Source organism: Castanea sativa, chromosome 7, assembly GCF_040712315.1.
Source record: "Castanea sativa cultivar Marrone di Chiusa Pesio chromosome 7, ASM4071231v1".
NCBI classification, from domain to species: domain Eukaryota; kingdom Viridiplantae; phylum Streptophyta; class Magnoliopsida; order Fagales; family Fagaceae; genus Castanea; species Castanea sativa.
Genome location: NC_134019.1, coordinates 12628607 through 12645547, shown reverse-complemented (window position 1 = coordinate 12645547; position 16941 = coordinate 12628607). Strand labels below are relative to the sequence as shown.

The window sequence follows — 16941 nt, the reverse complement described above, 5'->3', positions numbered from 1 at the left end:
CACTGGATTACTGGTCTGATTGGCCGGGTTGGGTCGGACCTAATAACTATTTGAAGTCTGAAAGACGTTATCACAATGTGCAATAATGTATCAACTATCTGATAATTGAACAAAAGTGTATCTTTATTACTATCATCTATAAACTTAAATATGTTGTCAAAGTCATGATCATAATTGGTTGTCTAGTTTCTTTTTTTCTTCATTGGTCCCACCAAACAGTACATGCATGATGACTGATCCTAATCTCTATTGAAAGTTTTAACTTAACCACAAGAGATAAATAAAAGAGGCGTGGAAATGAATATAAGAAACCGATGTGGGCCATGAACTATGTTGCAGGTAACATGCATCTTTCTTTCCAGCAAAAAAAAAAAAAAAAAAAAAAAAAAAAAAACAAACAAACAAAAAGTTGTCTTTTTTCCTATCCTTTTCTTATAAAGACGAAGACTTCAAAAAAAATTGAATGTTGATTTAGTCACCCTCTTCTTTTTCTTCGTAATTCAACAACAGTTGATATCTCCATGTATAAAAACATCATCCAGCCACACTTGTTTGATACAATAGTAGTAGGCCTCACATATCAACCGACAGATAGAAAGTAGAAACTCATGGAGATTTCTTCCTTTTTCATCTTTTTTGTGTTGTTGTTGGTACACTGTTTAATGGCTAGCACAGCTGTGGCAGTAAGGACCAACATCACCACAGACCAATCAGCTCTCCTTGCTCTCAAAGCCCATATCACTGATGACCCTTACAAAACCTTGGCAAGCAATTGGTCTACCTCTACCTCTACCTCTGTTTGCAACTGGATTGGGATCACTTGTGGTTCCAAACACCTTAGAGTCACTGCCTTGAATCTTTCTCACATGGGTCTTTCAGGAACCATTGCACCACAAGTGGGAAAACTAACATTCTTGTCTCATTTATCCTTCAGAAACAACAATTTTCATGGTTCTCTGCCCAACGAGTTAGCTTCTTTGCGTCGGTTGGAAGTTGTCAGCTTTGGATTGAACAACTTTTCTGGAATGTTACCATCGTGGCTTGGGTTCTTACCTAAACTTCAAGTGTTGTATGCTTATAACAACAGATTTAATGGTACTCTTCCAGAATCTCTAGGCAATATATCGTTACTGAAAGTACTTCATCTCAGCACAAACTATCTTTCAGGTTGGATACCCTCCACTATCTACAACTTTTTGTCTAAAATTATTTTAGAAGAATGTTAAGAATATGTTTTTACCTATCATAACTTACCACGTAACGAGTAAATTGTATCAATTTCAATGTCACAGCATTGCTCATTATTTTATTATCATGGTACCCAACATTTTGTCCTTATACTTTTATCTCAAGAACATATCTCATGCATATATTTTAACTTTGTCTTTTCATAGCGTGTAAATGTTACAGAGTCCTAAGATTCAAACACTGAAAAAGAAAAACGTGTATATTAATTTAATAGATACGAAAAATTATTGGTCTCATTCTGATATACCCTACACCTTTCACTACAAAACACGCGGGTCTTAGGCCGCGTTTTTTTCAGCCGCGTTTGTAAAAACGCGGCCTAAGACCCTACTTGGGCCGCGTTTCTAAAAAACGCACCCACAGAACCTACATTATGGCCGCGTGTGACAAACGCAGCCCAAGCTCAACTCTGTAGCCGCGTTTTTTGGACCAATGGCCGCATTTTTCTGGATTGGGCTGAAGCCGCGTTTTTAAAACACGGCTTCAGACCCATCTGAAATATATATATATATATATATTTTTTAATATATGTCTTGAAGTCGCGTTTTAAAAACGCGGCTCTAGGTATGTCCTAAAGCCGCGTTTATTAAAAACGCAGCCATAGTTAACCCTGAAGCTGCGTTTTTTAAACGCGGCTTCAAGAATCCTTGAAGTTGCGTTTTAAAAAATGGGGCTAAAAACCCTACTATAAATATTAAATGAAAAAATCTGCTTACCTAAAACAGCCCTTGCTCTATCTAAACCTTCAAACCCAATTCCCTCAATCAAGACCCAACTTGAACTCAAGTCCGCCCCACCCTACACCGCCCGCGCCGTCGTTCACCAAGGCATCGTCACTGACCTCCAGAGCAAGCGCCGCGGCACCGCCTCCACCCTCACCCGCACCGAAGTCCGAGGCGGCGGCGAAAAGCCTTACCCTCAAAAAAATAACAAAAAAACCCCTAAGGCACCCAAGCTCCACCACCGATGGTACACACCGGCGCTGCCTTGGGTCTCTCCCTCTCTCAATCTCACTCAAGATACTGACAGGGCCAACTAACAGTAAGTTTTTAAATTGATTGTTTTGATTTTTGTTTTAGGGTTTTGATTTTAGGTTTAGGGTTTTGATTTTAGGTTTAGGGTTTCGATTTTGTGATTGTAGGGTTTCGTTTTTGTGATTGTAGGGTTTCAATTTTGTGATTGTGGGGTTTCGATTTTAGGTTTAGGGTTTTGATTTTAGGTTTAGGGTTTCGATTTTGGGTTTAGGGTTTCGAGTAACAGTAATTTTTTTTTCCAAATTTTAGGTTTAAGGTGATTATGATCTCAAATAGAATAGAATGGCAGAAAAAAATGACAAAGCAATGCCACTAAATTACAAGTCTCTTGTCACTATCAAAACAGTCATTTTAACTATAACAAAAAGATCACACCCCAGACCAAGGTACAAATTTTCCCCAGAAATTGTCCTCTTTTTACTAACAAAAGCATTTTACTGTCTTTATTAACACCTAAAACCAGGAAAATAAAGATACTCAATTCTAAGGTTGCATTCTTTAGATGGATAGCTTCAATCTGTAAAGTTTCCTCCTGAGTACAATGAAGAGATAACCCATAGGAACATCTAATCCTCCTAGTCGTTTGGTTTACATGGAAAGGGCAACATAATTCATTTTGAATCTAAACAGTTCCAGAACCCAACCCCCCACCCCCTCACCTTTTTTCTCTATTCAAAAGAAAAAGAAAAAAAAAATACTGACATCACTCATTAGAGCAATGCATATAAATAGAACCATAGAACCATAGAAGCATATTGTCAAAACAGAATACATATAACCCTGAAAACAGATTTGAGCACATGCACAGTATTGGGTAAAAGCATCCATGGTTTACTCAACATCAATGGTTTACCTCGTCAATATTACTCAGCATAATATTTTTAACTTCTACAACTTGAGCCTGCACTTTCAACAACTTCTCTGCATCGTCAGCAATATACTTCATGTGCTCTTTCATTATTGGTCTGTAACTTTAAACTCATGCTACTTTTGCCTCTTAATGTGATTTTTCTAGTGAAATCCATAGGCAACAACAAATCATACTTAAGAGTCACATTTTCATGAATGAACATACCCAAACTCCTTGTTAAGGCTTTTGGCCATAGCTGTATGAAGATGGTCCCAACCAAAAGATGAAAACAATAAAGAATTTCATTTTCTTTTAATTAGGAATTAGAGGATTGGGAAAAATCATATTGATTTTAGTTTTCTAGAAGTGATTTGTAATTAGTTTGCTCTAGCTAGGTTATGACATAAATGTTAAGATTCATGGAGGTTGTTTATGCACTAAAAGGGATTCAAAGAGTACTCTGTGTGATTTTAGAAGGTTGTTTTCTCTAGCTTGTAGTAAAAATGTCAATGATATCAATATGATTTTTGCTCTAGATCTGCATATGGACAATTCTTCTTTATGTGTTGTATTTGTTCTTTTTTCTTCTTAATTTGTGAGTGTTAGTTCAATTGTTTGGTTTGAAGTGGTTTCCTCGATCATAGTTTTTGTAACCCAGTTTTGGTGTCTTTGTGTTTGCTGATAGCTTCCCACACATTTTCAAACATTTCATAAAGTTTTAATGTTGCTTATGATGCTTATGTCGGAGTTTATTTGATCAATTACCAATAAAAGCAATTTTTCAGAGGATTTTTTGTAATGATTTCCCGGGCATTTAGATTAAGATATTTGCCTGAAGAGTTTACTATTTTGAGTGGGCCTATAAAGCCAACCCCAATGAGGTCCTTGTTTAGCAATGAGCAAAGTTGAAAATCTATAGGAAAAATAAAGTATAATTCCTAATAGGTTTATTAATTAAAGGATTATAGCTGTTCAAAGTTCAAAGTAGATTTACAAAAGGAAAAGATGGAGATCTGATCCAGTCTCTGTATGGACTTTAAATAGAAAAAAGAAAAGTATAAATCTAGTGTCATATGTTTCTTAATTTGTGATTGTCAGGGTGGTATGTGCATTTGACCAATGAGTTTTAAATCACTAGTGCGCACTACGTACACACTCTTTTCTGGGTGGAAAAAGCAGTTCCATCCTTTTCTGTGTTCACTAACATCACAAATAAATCACAATTAGCAACATCCTTGACCTTCTTTAGTTCTTTAAGCTTCCACTTTTCGCTGGCCTTATCCACATAAAATGGAGGGAACCTTCTTTTTTTTTTTTTTTTTTTTACCCCCTTTTTTTTATTGTTGAGATTCAATAGAGACTACTTCATGATAAGGCCATAATATTTGCAGCAATTGTTTTGAGTAATTATACAATACAATAGAGGTAAAATAATAATGTATTCCTTCTTCTCATATAATATAATGATGATGTAACACTACAAGAAATCTGGGTTTAGGCGGCGTTTTTTTTAGCGACGTTTTTAAATCTGCCGTTATAAGTTGTATATTGTGACGTTTCTGACTAGTGCCGCTAAAGTGTGTACCGTTTGCGACGTTTTTTTAAAAACGTCGCTATAACTCAGAACAATAGCGGCGTTTATTAAAACGTCACAAAAAGTACAGTTTCAGCGGCATTTATTTGGCTTATAGCGACGTTTGTCTAAAACGCCGCTGTAGTTATTAATAACCCCGTGCCTGGCAAGAAAAGGTAAAGAAATAAATATATATAGCGACGTTTTGAAAACGTCGCTATATGTCCCCCCTAGAAATTTCATTCCTCCCGCACAAAGTTTCGCCCAACTTTTCATTTCCCACTTTTTTTTCTTTTTCTATTTTCTTTTCCTACTATTTTTTTCTTTCATGTCTTTCTTTTCTTTGTTCATTTGTGTACCACCTCTCTCTCCACATAACTCATCTTCTCACTCTCCCCTCACGCCGCCGACACCACCGCCCTCACCCTAGCCTAGCCGCCGATCTGCCCTAGCCACCACTCACCGCCGCCACCATGGCTGTCGTTGACCTCCACTGATTCAGACCTCGCATCATCTTATTACTTTCTTCAAACCCATTTTTCTCAAAACACTGTTTTTCCCTCAAAGCCGCTCTCCTCCTCCACCACTTCCGCCGATAAAACCATCATCTCAGACAAGGAAAGGTACAATTTTTTTTCAATAAAAAGAGTAAATTGATATCTTTTGGTCTTCTATTGATATTTATGTTGTATTGTTATTCAATATTTAAATAGCTATTATTTGTTTTGTTGTAAGATTTGATAGATTTGTTCAGTGGTTGACTTGGATAAGCTTTGTAGAAATACTCATTTGGAAAAGCTGATTATTTGTCAAATATTATAATAAAGGTTTAAGAATTTTACGTAGTTAGGAGTGTTTTATTTTTGCTAGTAGTCAGTTTGGAATATTTTTTTATTTATTTTAGTGAGGTGAAAATAAGTTGGATTTGACTATAAACGTAAGATAATTGAGAAAGTAAAATGTCAATTAAATTGCCCGGCCTTAAGCAAGACACTGCCAAGATAATTGGGAAATGTTGAAATGGCAATTGGACAAATATCACAAGCAACACTAGTCTTTATATCCCACTACCTTTGCTAGATTTTTCCTTGTCAAGATATGAGCATGGACTTTGTGTTAGGATTGCCACATACCTTTAGATGAGCATCAAAATGTTAAAGTTTGGTATATCTCTAGAGGCATTCCATGCTTGTTATTCTAATGTAAAATTGTACAAGTTACATGTGGATTGTGTGTGTAGGTGTGAATAGGAAAATCTTGGGTGGTGGATATTATTTTTCTAACCTTGCCTTCTATTAGGTTTAATCAGTACCCCACGAAGATGGGCTTGATTCTTACTGGCAAAGGTGATAAGGTATTGTACCATGTATACTATGTTGCTAACTACAATGCCATCTTTAAGGTAAGGATTGTAATAAATTAATAATTACTAGTCAACTTTTATGTTTCTCCCTTGGTGAGAGTAGATTTTTTATTTTATTTTTTATGCTTTGCATCTTAATACTGTTAACTTATTGCATGTGAATGATGCTAGGTAATGCATCTACGGTCCCTGAAAGCAACAAATGTGTGGAAGAATATTTTGTTCCAGACACAGTTCCTCTAGTTGACTTTGATTTTGATGAGAGCAAGGTAACATTAATAAATCAATGCTTTGAATGTCTTTGTGTATGTGAAACTTGACCTGAATGCTACCATACTCCAGCAAATTAGTTTGAGGATTCATGTTGATGTGTTTATCATTTTTTTTATAACTATGTTAATGTGTTTAGCATGAAGTGTGAATTTCAATTTGTCAATGCTTTCTATGGCATTGCATCTTTTAAAAGGAGTGATAAGTAATGAATGTGTCTTCATCTAAAGAATTCACAAAATTTGCTAGTGCAAATTTTCATTGAAAGTAATACAATAGACTTCCAAGTCCTGAATAAATTGGATACTTTTGTGTGACCTGCTGTCACAAAATGCTTATTAGTTTGATGAGGATTTATCTTTACAGTTCATGACGTGATAAGTGTAACCCCCAAATGAGTGATATTTCAGCTCAAATTGATGAGGATTTAGCTTTACATTTTAGCTTTAAGTAGATAAGAGGACAAGTTAGACAAAATTAATAAAATAGAAAAAGCTGTGATGTCTACAAAATTACCTATTGTTCTGATCTTAAATTTTTCATCTCTCTCTCTCTCTCTCTCTCTCTCTCTCTCTCTCTCTCTCTCTCTCTCTCTCTCTCTTTTTAAATGTAAATAGGCAATAAAACTGCACATTGACAGCATTCCTAAAAGTGCTCGACCTCCCATCACATGTTTGGCTGTTGGGATGAAGAAGGTTGTCACTGCACATAATGGTAGGCACATCAAACTCTGGAAATTCAATAGCTGACTTGACCTACTGGTTTTAATGCACTGGTGGTTTAAATGTTCAATTTGAGTAGTTTATAACAAGAGAAATGCTAGGGACACACTTTTACACAATTTTGTGCCACAACTTGCCACATGGTGAGTTGTGATTGGTTTGAGTGTATTAGTGGGCCATGTGAGGACACATTCTAACCAATCACAACTCGCCATGTGACAAGTTATGGTCAAAGTTATGCAAAAGTATGTGTCCTTAGCATTTTTCTTAAAACAAACACGTTTTCATTTTCTTCTATGCACTTATAATGTTTTTGAACTAATTTGTGTCATTAATTTGTTTATCATAGAAAAATGGGGGCCGCTATTTCAAAGCAAAATTCTATGAATTTTATAATGAGTTTCTAACGAAAAAAGTGGAAGACAAAAGCTGTTTTAAATCTTTTTTAATTTTTTTTATATATTCGAGGTTGAAGATCTCATCTAATAATATTAAAACTTATGGGTTAAAGAGTCTTTTAGTTCTTCTTCAGTTCTTTGTAGATGATGTAGTATTGCACGGACTGCTTGGTAACTCTAAACCTCTAGTCTTCTAGTAGCTTTGCTATCAACCACTGAAGCTTGCTGTCAAGCACTTAAAATTGATTTAACCCATATTTTAATGAGCGTGCAAACCAATGTCTGCCCACTCTTGTAGTTTTTTTTTTTTTTCTCTTTTTAATTTTATAATTCTCAAATGGTTGACCATTAAATGGGGCATAAAAAAGAAAATATTTGGTTGTCAATTATGCTTAAAATTTAATGTTTTTTTTAATTTTCATAATTATGTTTTCTTAGAATTTAATATACCTATTTGCATTATGAAATTTATGACATATAATAAATATTTGAAATATAAATTTTTATATTTATTTGGATTATTTTTGTTAAATTTTCAATTTTTACTAATTTAATATATTTATTTATCTTGTAAATAATTATTAAATTAATTTGATAACATATTTATTAAATAAATTAACATACCTCATACTTGCTATATATTTTTTTCAAGATCTCCCATGTGACACTAATAACCTAATGGACCACGAGATCATTGTCGCAATTAATGTGAGAACTGGTGTTTTCTTATCAAGCAAATTGAGTTTGGCTCAACTCCTTGAACAATAAAATTTTTGTCTCCCTCTAATAATTGGTAATAAAATTGGGTGGCTTGCATGATGCTATAAGACGGTTTACATTCATATTAGAAGTGTTTATTATTTTTTGAAAATTTAGATGGATATTTTTTAAGTTATATTTGTTTATTACTTTTTGGACTTCAATACTTGTAAGCATTTTATATTTGTAATTATGATAATTGTATTGGAAGGATTGTTATGTTGGAGCAAGCGAGTGGTTTGCATGGTGTTATAAGGTGGTTTACATTCATATTGAGAGTTATTTAATTTTTTGAAAATTTGGATATTGTTGAGTTATGTTTGTTGATTACTTATTGGACTTCAATATTTATAAGCATTCTATATTATTATATTGATAATTGTATTGGGTGGATTGTTGTGTTGGAGCAAGCGGGTGGCTTGCATGGTGTTATAAGGTCATTACAATTGATATTAAGAGTGTTTATTATATTTGGAAATTTGAATGGATATGGCTAAGTTATATTTGTTGATTTTTTTTTTCAATACTTGTAAACATTTTATATTTGTGATTAAAATAATTGTATTGGGTGGATTCAATTTCCTTGGTTTTTGCAAGTTTGTAAAGATTTAAGACTTAGTCCATTTCTCCCCCAAAAGAAAAGACTTAGTCCATTTGTGTGAATAAGGATATAGATAGACTTGATATGATTTGTTTAGTATATTTAAGATTATGTGTAATCCTATTTGTATGTTTATGAAACTATGTGGTTTTGAATATGTTGTGCTATGGATGTTGGAGATCGGATGAGATGGAAATTGAAGTCTAATGGAGCTTTTGATATCCGATCGTACTACAATAAATTGAGAAATTCTCCTTCTACTATCTTTCCTTGGAAAGCTATTTGGAGAGCAAAGGCCCCAAGGCGAGTTTCTTTTTTTGTTTGGTGTGTAGCTTGGAATAAGATTCTAACGGGAGACAATCTGAGATTAAGGAGATTGGATTTTGTGGATTGGTGCATAATGTGCCGTCATAGTGGAGAGACGGTAGATCACCTTCTCCTTCATTGTGAAATGGCCTACCGGTTATGGAGCTTTGTTTTCCTAACTTTTGGCGTGGCCTGGGTTATGCCTAGATCGATTCCTGAAATGCTTTTTGGTTGGTGGAATTGGTTGGGGAAGCATTCATCTCAGATCTGGAATTTAGTCCCGCTTTGCATCCTTTGGTGTATTTGGAAGGAGCGTAACCGGAGGACTTTTGAGGATTTGGATAGCTCTAGTGAACGAGTTTGCTTGTTTTTTTTAGTGGGACTCTCTTTGATTGGTCGCGTGCGTGGGGACTCACGTCTAGTGATTCCCTCCCTTCCTTTCTTTGCTCCCTTTTCCTTTTCTAATTTTCTTGTTGTCTTTGTTTCTCTTTGTTTTCTTTTTCTTGTATCTCCTAGGTTGCTCTGTGTTTTTTTTTTAAGGCATAGAGTAACCCTTCGTATATATATCATTCTTACTTATCAAAAAAAAAAATATGTTGTGCACTATATTTAAGTGTATGTGTAATTCTACCTCCATGATTTTTGCTTAAGTTTGTAGAGATTCAAGACTTAGTCCATTTATATGAATGATGATATAGATAGATTTGATATGGTTTGTTTATTATATTTAAGATTATGTGTAATCTTATTTGCATGTTTATGAAACTAAGTGGTTTTGAATATGTTGTGCATTATATCTAAGTGTATGTGTAATTCTACTTCCATAGTTTTTATTTAAGTTTGTAGAGTTTTAAGACTTAGTTCATTTGTGTGAATGAGGATATTGATAGACTTGATATGGTTTGTTTTTTATATTTAAGATTATATGTTATCTTATTTGCAAATTTATGAAACTAAGTGGCTTTGAATATGTTGTGCATTATATTTAAGTTTATGGTAATTCTACTTCCATAGTTTTTACTTAAGTTTGTAGAGTTTTAAGACTTAGTCCATTTGTGTGAATGAGGATATTGATAGACTTGATATGGCTGTTTAGTATATTTAAGATTACGTATAATCCTACTTGCATGTTTATAAAACTATGTGGTTTTGAATTTGTTTTGTAAATGAAGATATGGATAGAAATGTATTTGGTGTTAAAATTTTTTAAGAATAACAACTATCATTTTGTTAATCAAAATGATTTCTTTATGAACTTATTAGATACTTTTAATTTGTATTCAGGGTGGTTTCAGTTTAGATCATTAATCTTTAACTCCTTATAGATTGTAGGCTTCATCCCATCAAGAAACTAGCATATAGCGGTAAATGCATTGTTTTAAGGATTTCATGGGCTATTACATAGTTGTTTTGAACCACCACAATTATTTTGGAACTATTGTATATTGTTTATAATATTTTCATAGTTTGGGTTTTTTTTTTTTTTTTTTTTGTAGGTAGACAAGTAGTTTGTTAAACCACATTTATTTTGGTAGTATTGAACTTTGTTTATAATATTGTCATAGTTTAGGTGGTTCTTTTTTTTTTTTCTTTTTTTTTGTGAGTGTAGGTAGACAAGTGCTTTGTTCAATTCAAGATGATACATGCATTGGTATTAAACATATATATGTATATATGAATTTATGGTTAATATGTTAGTTTGGACATTTGTTATTGTGGAATATCAATGATCAATAGGTATATTTGGTCTATTACAATATTATGTTAGTTATTGTTGAATTTTAAGCAGGTTTATATAGTATTTTTAATAATTAAAAAATTTATAATGAGCAGGTTTTAGTGACGTTTTAAAAACGTCGCTAAAAAGTAATAGGAAATCCTTTTTAGCGACGTTTTTTAAAACGTCGCAAATTGTCAATCCTATATCGACGTTTTACAAACGTCACTAAATGTATTTTCTTACATTATGTACAAAAATATTTTATGATTTAGTGACGTTTTCTAAAACGTCGCTAAAAGTTTTTGAACGCCACTAAATAGGAACACATGGCGACGTTTTTCGAAACGTCGCAATAGACTTATAGTGACGGCTCTATTGCGACATTTTTGAACGTCGCAAAAGAAAACGTCGCTATAGACTATTTGTGTCTATAGTGACTTTTTTGGGTTTTTAGCGACGTTTTAAAAACGTCGCCTAAACCCAGATTTCTTGTAGTGTAAGCTTCTTCTTTTTTTTCATGTTTGGCTTTCACCATTTTTTTTCAAGCCTAGTATATTATAATCATTTTTATACTTAGAATGTGTTTGGATAGTGCGTTTTGGCGTCTGCATTTAGCCCAAGCGCGTTTTGCAGTTTTTTTTTTTTTTTTCAAGCCGCACTTGTTGACTTTTTACTGTGAACAGTGCCTCTATGCACTGTTCACAAGACCCACAATTTTCAATATTTAGCAACTTTTTCATTAAAAATGAGTCTCACTGCACTATTCATACATTTAAATAATATTTTGCTATAGTGTTTTCATTTTTCAGCAATAAGTTCTATCCAAACAGACTCTTAAACTACTTCATAATTTAATTTGAATATAAATATATAGATCAAAATAGTAAAAAAAAATCAATCAATCAATATATAAACTTAGAAAATTAATTTACATATAAGATATTAAAAAAATCATCTGAATAATTATAAGTAAAATGAAAATATAAGTTAACTTACAAATATTAATAATCATATACTCAAAATATTTTAAATATTCTATGTATGCCTCCTTGATTTTTTAAGATGTTGTATGATGTTTTTCGTTTGAATTAACTATAAAGTATCATTATTTGTGTTTTTATATCTTAGATTCATTTCGAATTATTAAAAGGCGAGTAAATTGCGAAAAATTTCAAAAACTATATAGCAGTGTAAGAGAATTTATTTTAAAAAACAATGACATGTATAATTCGCCAAGTAGATTAGGAGAAATATTGTTATAATATACCATGTTAAGTAATTTTTTTTTCTTGGCTACATTAGGAGAGTTAATATTTATTTGAAAAATTGGGTATGGAATATTAATTTTAAAAAATTGGAATGTATTTTATCTTATTGATTATCCGAGAAAAAAAAAATTCACAACATGAGTACAAATCATTTGAACAATAAAAGTTCAAAGAAAATTCAATCCTACGTGACATAACTACAAATTAATTATCCATTGGTTCATTTAGCATCTCCTCCGTCCTAATGGTGATGCCCATGGACCCAACTTAATGTAGAAAAAAAAATGTGACATTAATACAAATCATTTGAAAATTCAAAGTATAAAGTTTCCCAAGATTTCCACATAAATTAAACAGGTATCACGAAGATATGAGCTTTAAGCCAATGAATGCATCAAAGGAAGTATTACTTTCTTTTCTTCCTTTACTCTCTTCTTCTCTTCTTCATTTTTTTTTCTTTTATTTTTTTTTTCTCTTTTTGGTTTTGCTTCTTATGAGTAATTAGGACGCATTTCTATATGTCACTAACCCTTCTTCAAAATTGATTATTTTAATTTCCAAATAAAAGCTCATGATCTACCACTAGTTAAATTAAGCCTACTAGCTCTTGATCTGTTGTATATATTATGAAATTTTGCAGGAAGGATTCCAAAAAGTTTGGGAAACTGTACTTCCCTTGAGATAATTCGCTTGGATGATAACTACTTCACAGGTAAGATGGTAACCACTTCAATTTTAAATATTACTTCCCTCTCTTCTTCAAGAATGTTTGAAATTTCAAAAACTAATAAGGTCCATCAAGTGCAATTATTTAGTGTGTAGATTTTTATTTTATTTTTTGCTAGAAATTATTTAGTGTATATGGTGTTTTATATGCTCTCCTCTCACCAAAAAAAGAAGTCTAATCCATAGATCATGTACATGAGATTCACTTTGTTGTAAGAAAATTTTTTAATACACCGGATAATTATGGAATACTTTCTCATCTAAATCGGGTAGTGAATGTTGTATACACATGTTGTAGTGGGTTGATAAAGACCACAGTAATTAGAGAAGTTATAGGTGTACCCAGTGTACCATACATATTACAACTTTACAAGTCTTAGTGCCTTACTACATATTTATTACAAACTGATGTGTTTGTTTATGGTGATTCCTATAGATAAACATACAAGTGGAGAATCAAGTTTGCATAACGAATTGAATAAAGGCTTAACAAGCCAAAACTGATCACTAATATAGAGCAAGTAGAAAACACTAAAAAGTAATACAGTTAAAGGAAATGTATCAAGGGCGGGTTTTACACCCTGGCTAAAAAATGATTATTCTTTCATTATCTACTAAGATTGATTTGGATGAACTCTGTTGATTTGCTTATTGTATAGAAAGGACTTTTGTGTGTGTTTGAGAGAGAGAGAATGGCAAAAAGCTGGGTTTTTTTTTTAAACACACTTACTTTTAAATTGTTATAATAGATGCAGCCTTTTTATATGGTAGTTGTAATAATTTTTTCTCAAGTATTTAGGATGAATATTTTGAAGAGAATCCAAAATCTTTGAGGTATTTTGGTGGCTAATGAGGTTTGAATTTGTTTCGAGTTATTGTGGCAGGTGAAATACCACAGGAGATTGTGACTCTATCAAATCTAACGGAAGTAACCTTGGCCAATAATAGCTTAACCGGTCACATCCCAAATGCAACCTTCAACAGCTCAAACATTGAAACCATTAGTCTATACATGAACCAGCTCTCAGGAAATCTTCCATCAAGCATAGGTCATTGGCTTCCAAATCTTAAGGTACTTTACTTATGGGATAATGGACTAGAAGGAATAATCCCCAATTCTATCTCAAATGCTTCTATGCTCACTGAACTTGAGTTGGGTGCAAATTATTTCTTTGGCTCTATTCCTAATACCTTGGGAAATTTAAGGCATTTGGAGAGGCTCAACTTGGTCAATAATCATTTGACTAGAGAATCATCAACTCTAGAATTGAGTTTTCTTTCATCTTTGACAAATTGCGTAAATTTGACAAGTATAGTGGTAGCAAATAACCCACTGAATGGAACCCTTCCAATTCTCAGAGGAAATTTTTCTACTTCTCTTGAACAATTTGTAGCATTTAATTGCAACATTAAGGGCATAATTCCAAGAGAGATTGGTAATTTAAGCAATTTGATGACCCTAAGCCTAGAAGACAATGAATTGATTGGACCTATTCCAACTATAGTTGGAAATCTGGGTAATCTCCAAGGTTTGTTTCTTCAAAACAATAGAATCCATGGGTCAATCCCAAATGATATTTGTCATTTGAGGAACTTGGTTGATTTACATTTAAATCAAAATAAGCTCTTTGGACCAATACCAACATGTTGGGGAAGTCTTTCTTCACTTCGAAATCTGTATTTGGATTCCAACCAGCTGACTTCCATACCCTCATCCTTTTGGAGTCTTAGAGACATGCTGCGAATAAACTTGTCATCCAATTCTTTAAATGGTTATCTACCATTAGATGTTGGGAAACTGGAGCATGTAACACAAATGGACTTATCATGGAATAAACTATCAGGTGAAATTCATGCTATTAAAGGCCTATGTTCTTTGGTTAACCTCTCTTTAGCACATAACAAATTCCAGGGTCCTATTCCCCAGTCATTTAGTAATTTGATAAGCATGGAACGCTTGGATTTATCTGATAACAACTTTTCAGGAGAAATTCCCAAGTCTCTAATAGAACTCAAATGCCTCAACTATTTCAATGTGTCTTTTAATAGATTGCAAGGTGAAATTCCTTCTAGAGGTGTTAGAAATCAATTCTCAGCATCATCATTCATGGGAAATCAAGCATTATGTGGTTCACCCCAACTGCAAGTTCCACCATGTAAAAGAAGTTCAAAGACAACCACTACAATTATTGTGAGGTACATTCTCCCAGCAATGATAGCAGCAATACTTGCAGTATTTCTTATATTTGTTTTAATGAAAGGGCAAAAGAGGGATGCAAAATTAAAAGGTCAAGGGGATTTGTTGTCTCTAGCAGCATGGAGAAGAATAACATATCTAGAACTTGAACAAGCAACAAATGGATTTAGCGAAACTAACTTAGTTGGGAAAGGGAGTTTTGGATCAGTGTACAAAGGTACACTTTCAGATGGAACTACTGTTGCAATAAAGGTTTTTAATTTGAATAGAGAAGAAGGATTTAAGAGTTTTGAAGCTGAATGTGATGTATTGTGCAGTATTCGCCATCGAAATCTTGTGAAAATAATCAGTAGTTGTAGTAGCAATGATTTTAAAGCCTTGGTACTAGAGTACATGCCCAAGGGGAGCCTTCATAAGTGGTTGTATTCTCATAACCACTTCTTGGATATGCTAGAAAGATTGAGCATGATGATAGATGTTGCATCATCATTGGAGTATCTCCATCATGGTTGTCCTTTACCTGTTGTTCATTGTGATTTGAAGCCAAGCAATATTCTCCTAAACAAAGATATGGTAGCACTTGTGAGTGACTTTGGCATTTCAAAATTCTTAGGCAATGAAGACTCTATGACACAAACCATGACATTGGCCACTATTGGTTACATGGCACCAGGTGATGTTTCTAATTTCCAATTCAATTTTACTTTTACAAAAACACACACACACACACACACACACACAAAGATTTCTTAGAAACACATTGAGCATTTTTCTTTTCACCATCAATTATAGATATTTAATACATTTTGACAATAAATTTCAATCAAACTTGTAGAGTATGGATCACAAGGGATTATTTCCACACGTGGTGATGTGTATAGTTATGGCATTTTGTTAATGGAAACATTCACAAGAAAGAATCCCACAAATGAAATGTTTGCTGGAGAAATGAGCCTAAAAGGTTGGGTAAGACAATCACTACCCTATTCAGTAATCGAAGTTATAGATTCTAATTTGCTGAAGAGAGGTGAAGAGAATTTTAATGCTAAGCTGGATTGTGTGTTGTCCATTATGCAATTGGCTATGGCTTGTTCAACAGAGGCACCTGAAGAGAGGTCAAACATGAGAGATGTCGTAACAACACTTAAAAATATCAAATTGAAGTTTCTAAAGGATGTTGGAGAAGATTGACAACTGAGAATTTTGTCTATAGTTTTTCCTTTTTGTTCGTATCACTAATTATATTTTGTAAGTTATGCTACTCCCCTAAAAAACTTGTTGGAGCAGAGCAGCTCAAAGAAATTTGTGTTTATAGTAATATTGAAGGATGTATGATTAATTATATATATTAGAGGCATTAATTTACCCAATATATATATATATATATATATATATATAAGTTGAAGTGTAACATTTTTTGTTGCTACGCTCCTGTTGAGCCATATCAACATCCAAATCATCCACCTCTCTCTCTCTCTCTCTCTCTCTCTCTCTCTCTCTCTCTCTCTCTCTCTCTTATTTTTAACTCTTTTCAACTTATTAATCCCCAAATTATTGTTACACTTTTTCCGACATTTCTCCTACATTTTACCTTTTTGTTAGGTTTTAAGACTTTAGGAACTATTGTATTAGAACGTCAATGTGTATTGTGTTGCAAACCATGATCAAAACATAGAGTCTAAATTTAGGCTTGCCCAAAGTGTGATTTAATGTAAAATTGGAACCGAGTGATTGCAGGATTTATTGGACAAAATCTGCAAGACTCAATCGATCGAAAATTAGACTCAATTGATCGAAACTCATGTAGATTTAATTTTCTACAGAAATTCTAATTCAGCCCAAGCCTATATGATGTGTAGGGTTAAGTGTTTTGTCTGAAGTATAAAAGGAAAAACCCTAGCTACGT

General features: G+C 33.2%; 1 protein-coding gene across 1 annotated transcript; it reads left to right on the top strand.

Moving 5' to 3' along the window:
- The first annotated feature begins 585 nt into the window (after positions 1 to 585).
- Positions 586 to 16226, top strand: LOC142642055 (uncharacterized). Its single transcript, XM_075816408.1, has 4 exons — positions 586 to 1167; positions 12753 to 12824; positions 13723 to 15708; positions 15871 to 16226. Exons 1-4 carry the CDS (start codon positions 609 to 611, stop codon positions 16224 to 16226), a joined length of 2973 nt encoding a protein of 990 aa, XP_075672523.1. The 5' UTR covers positions 586 to 608.
- Positions 16227 to 16941: the final 715 nt, after the last annotated feature.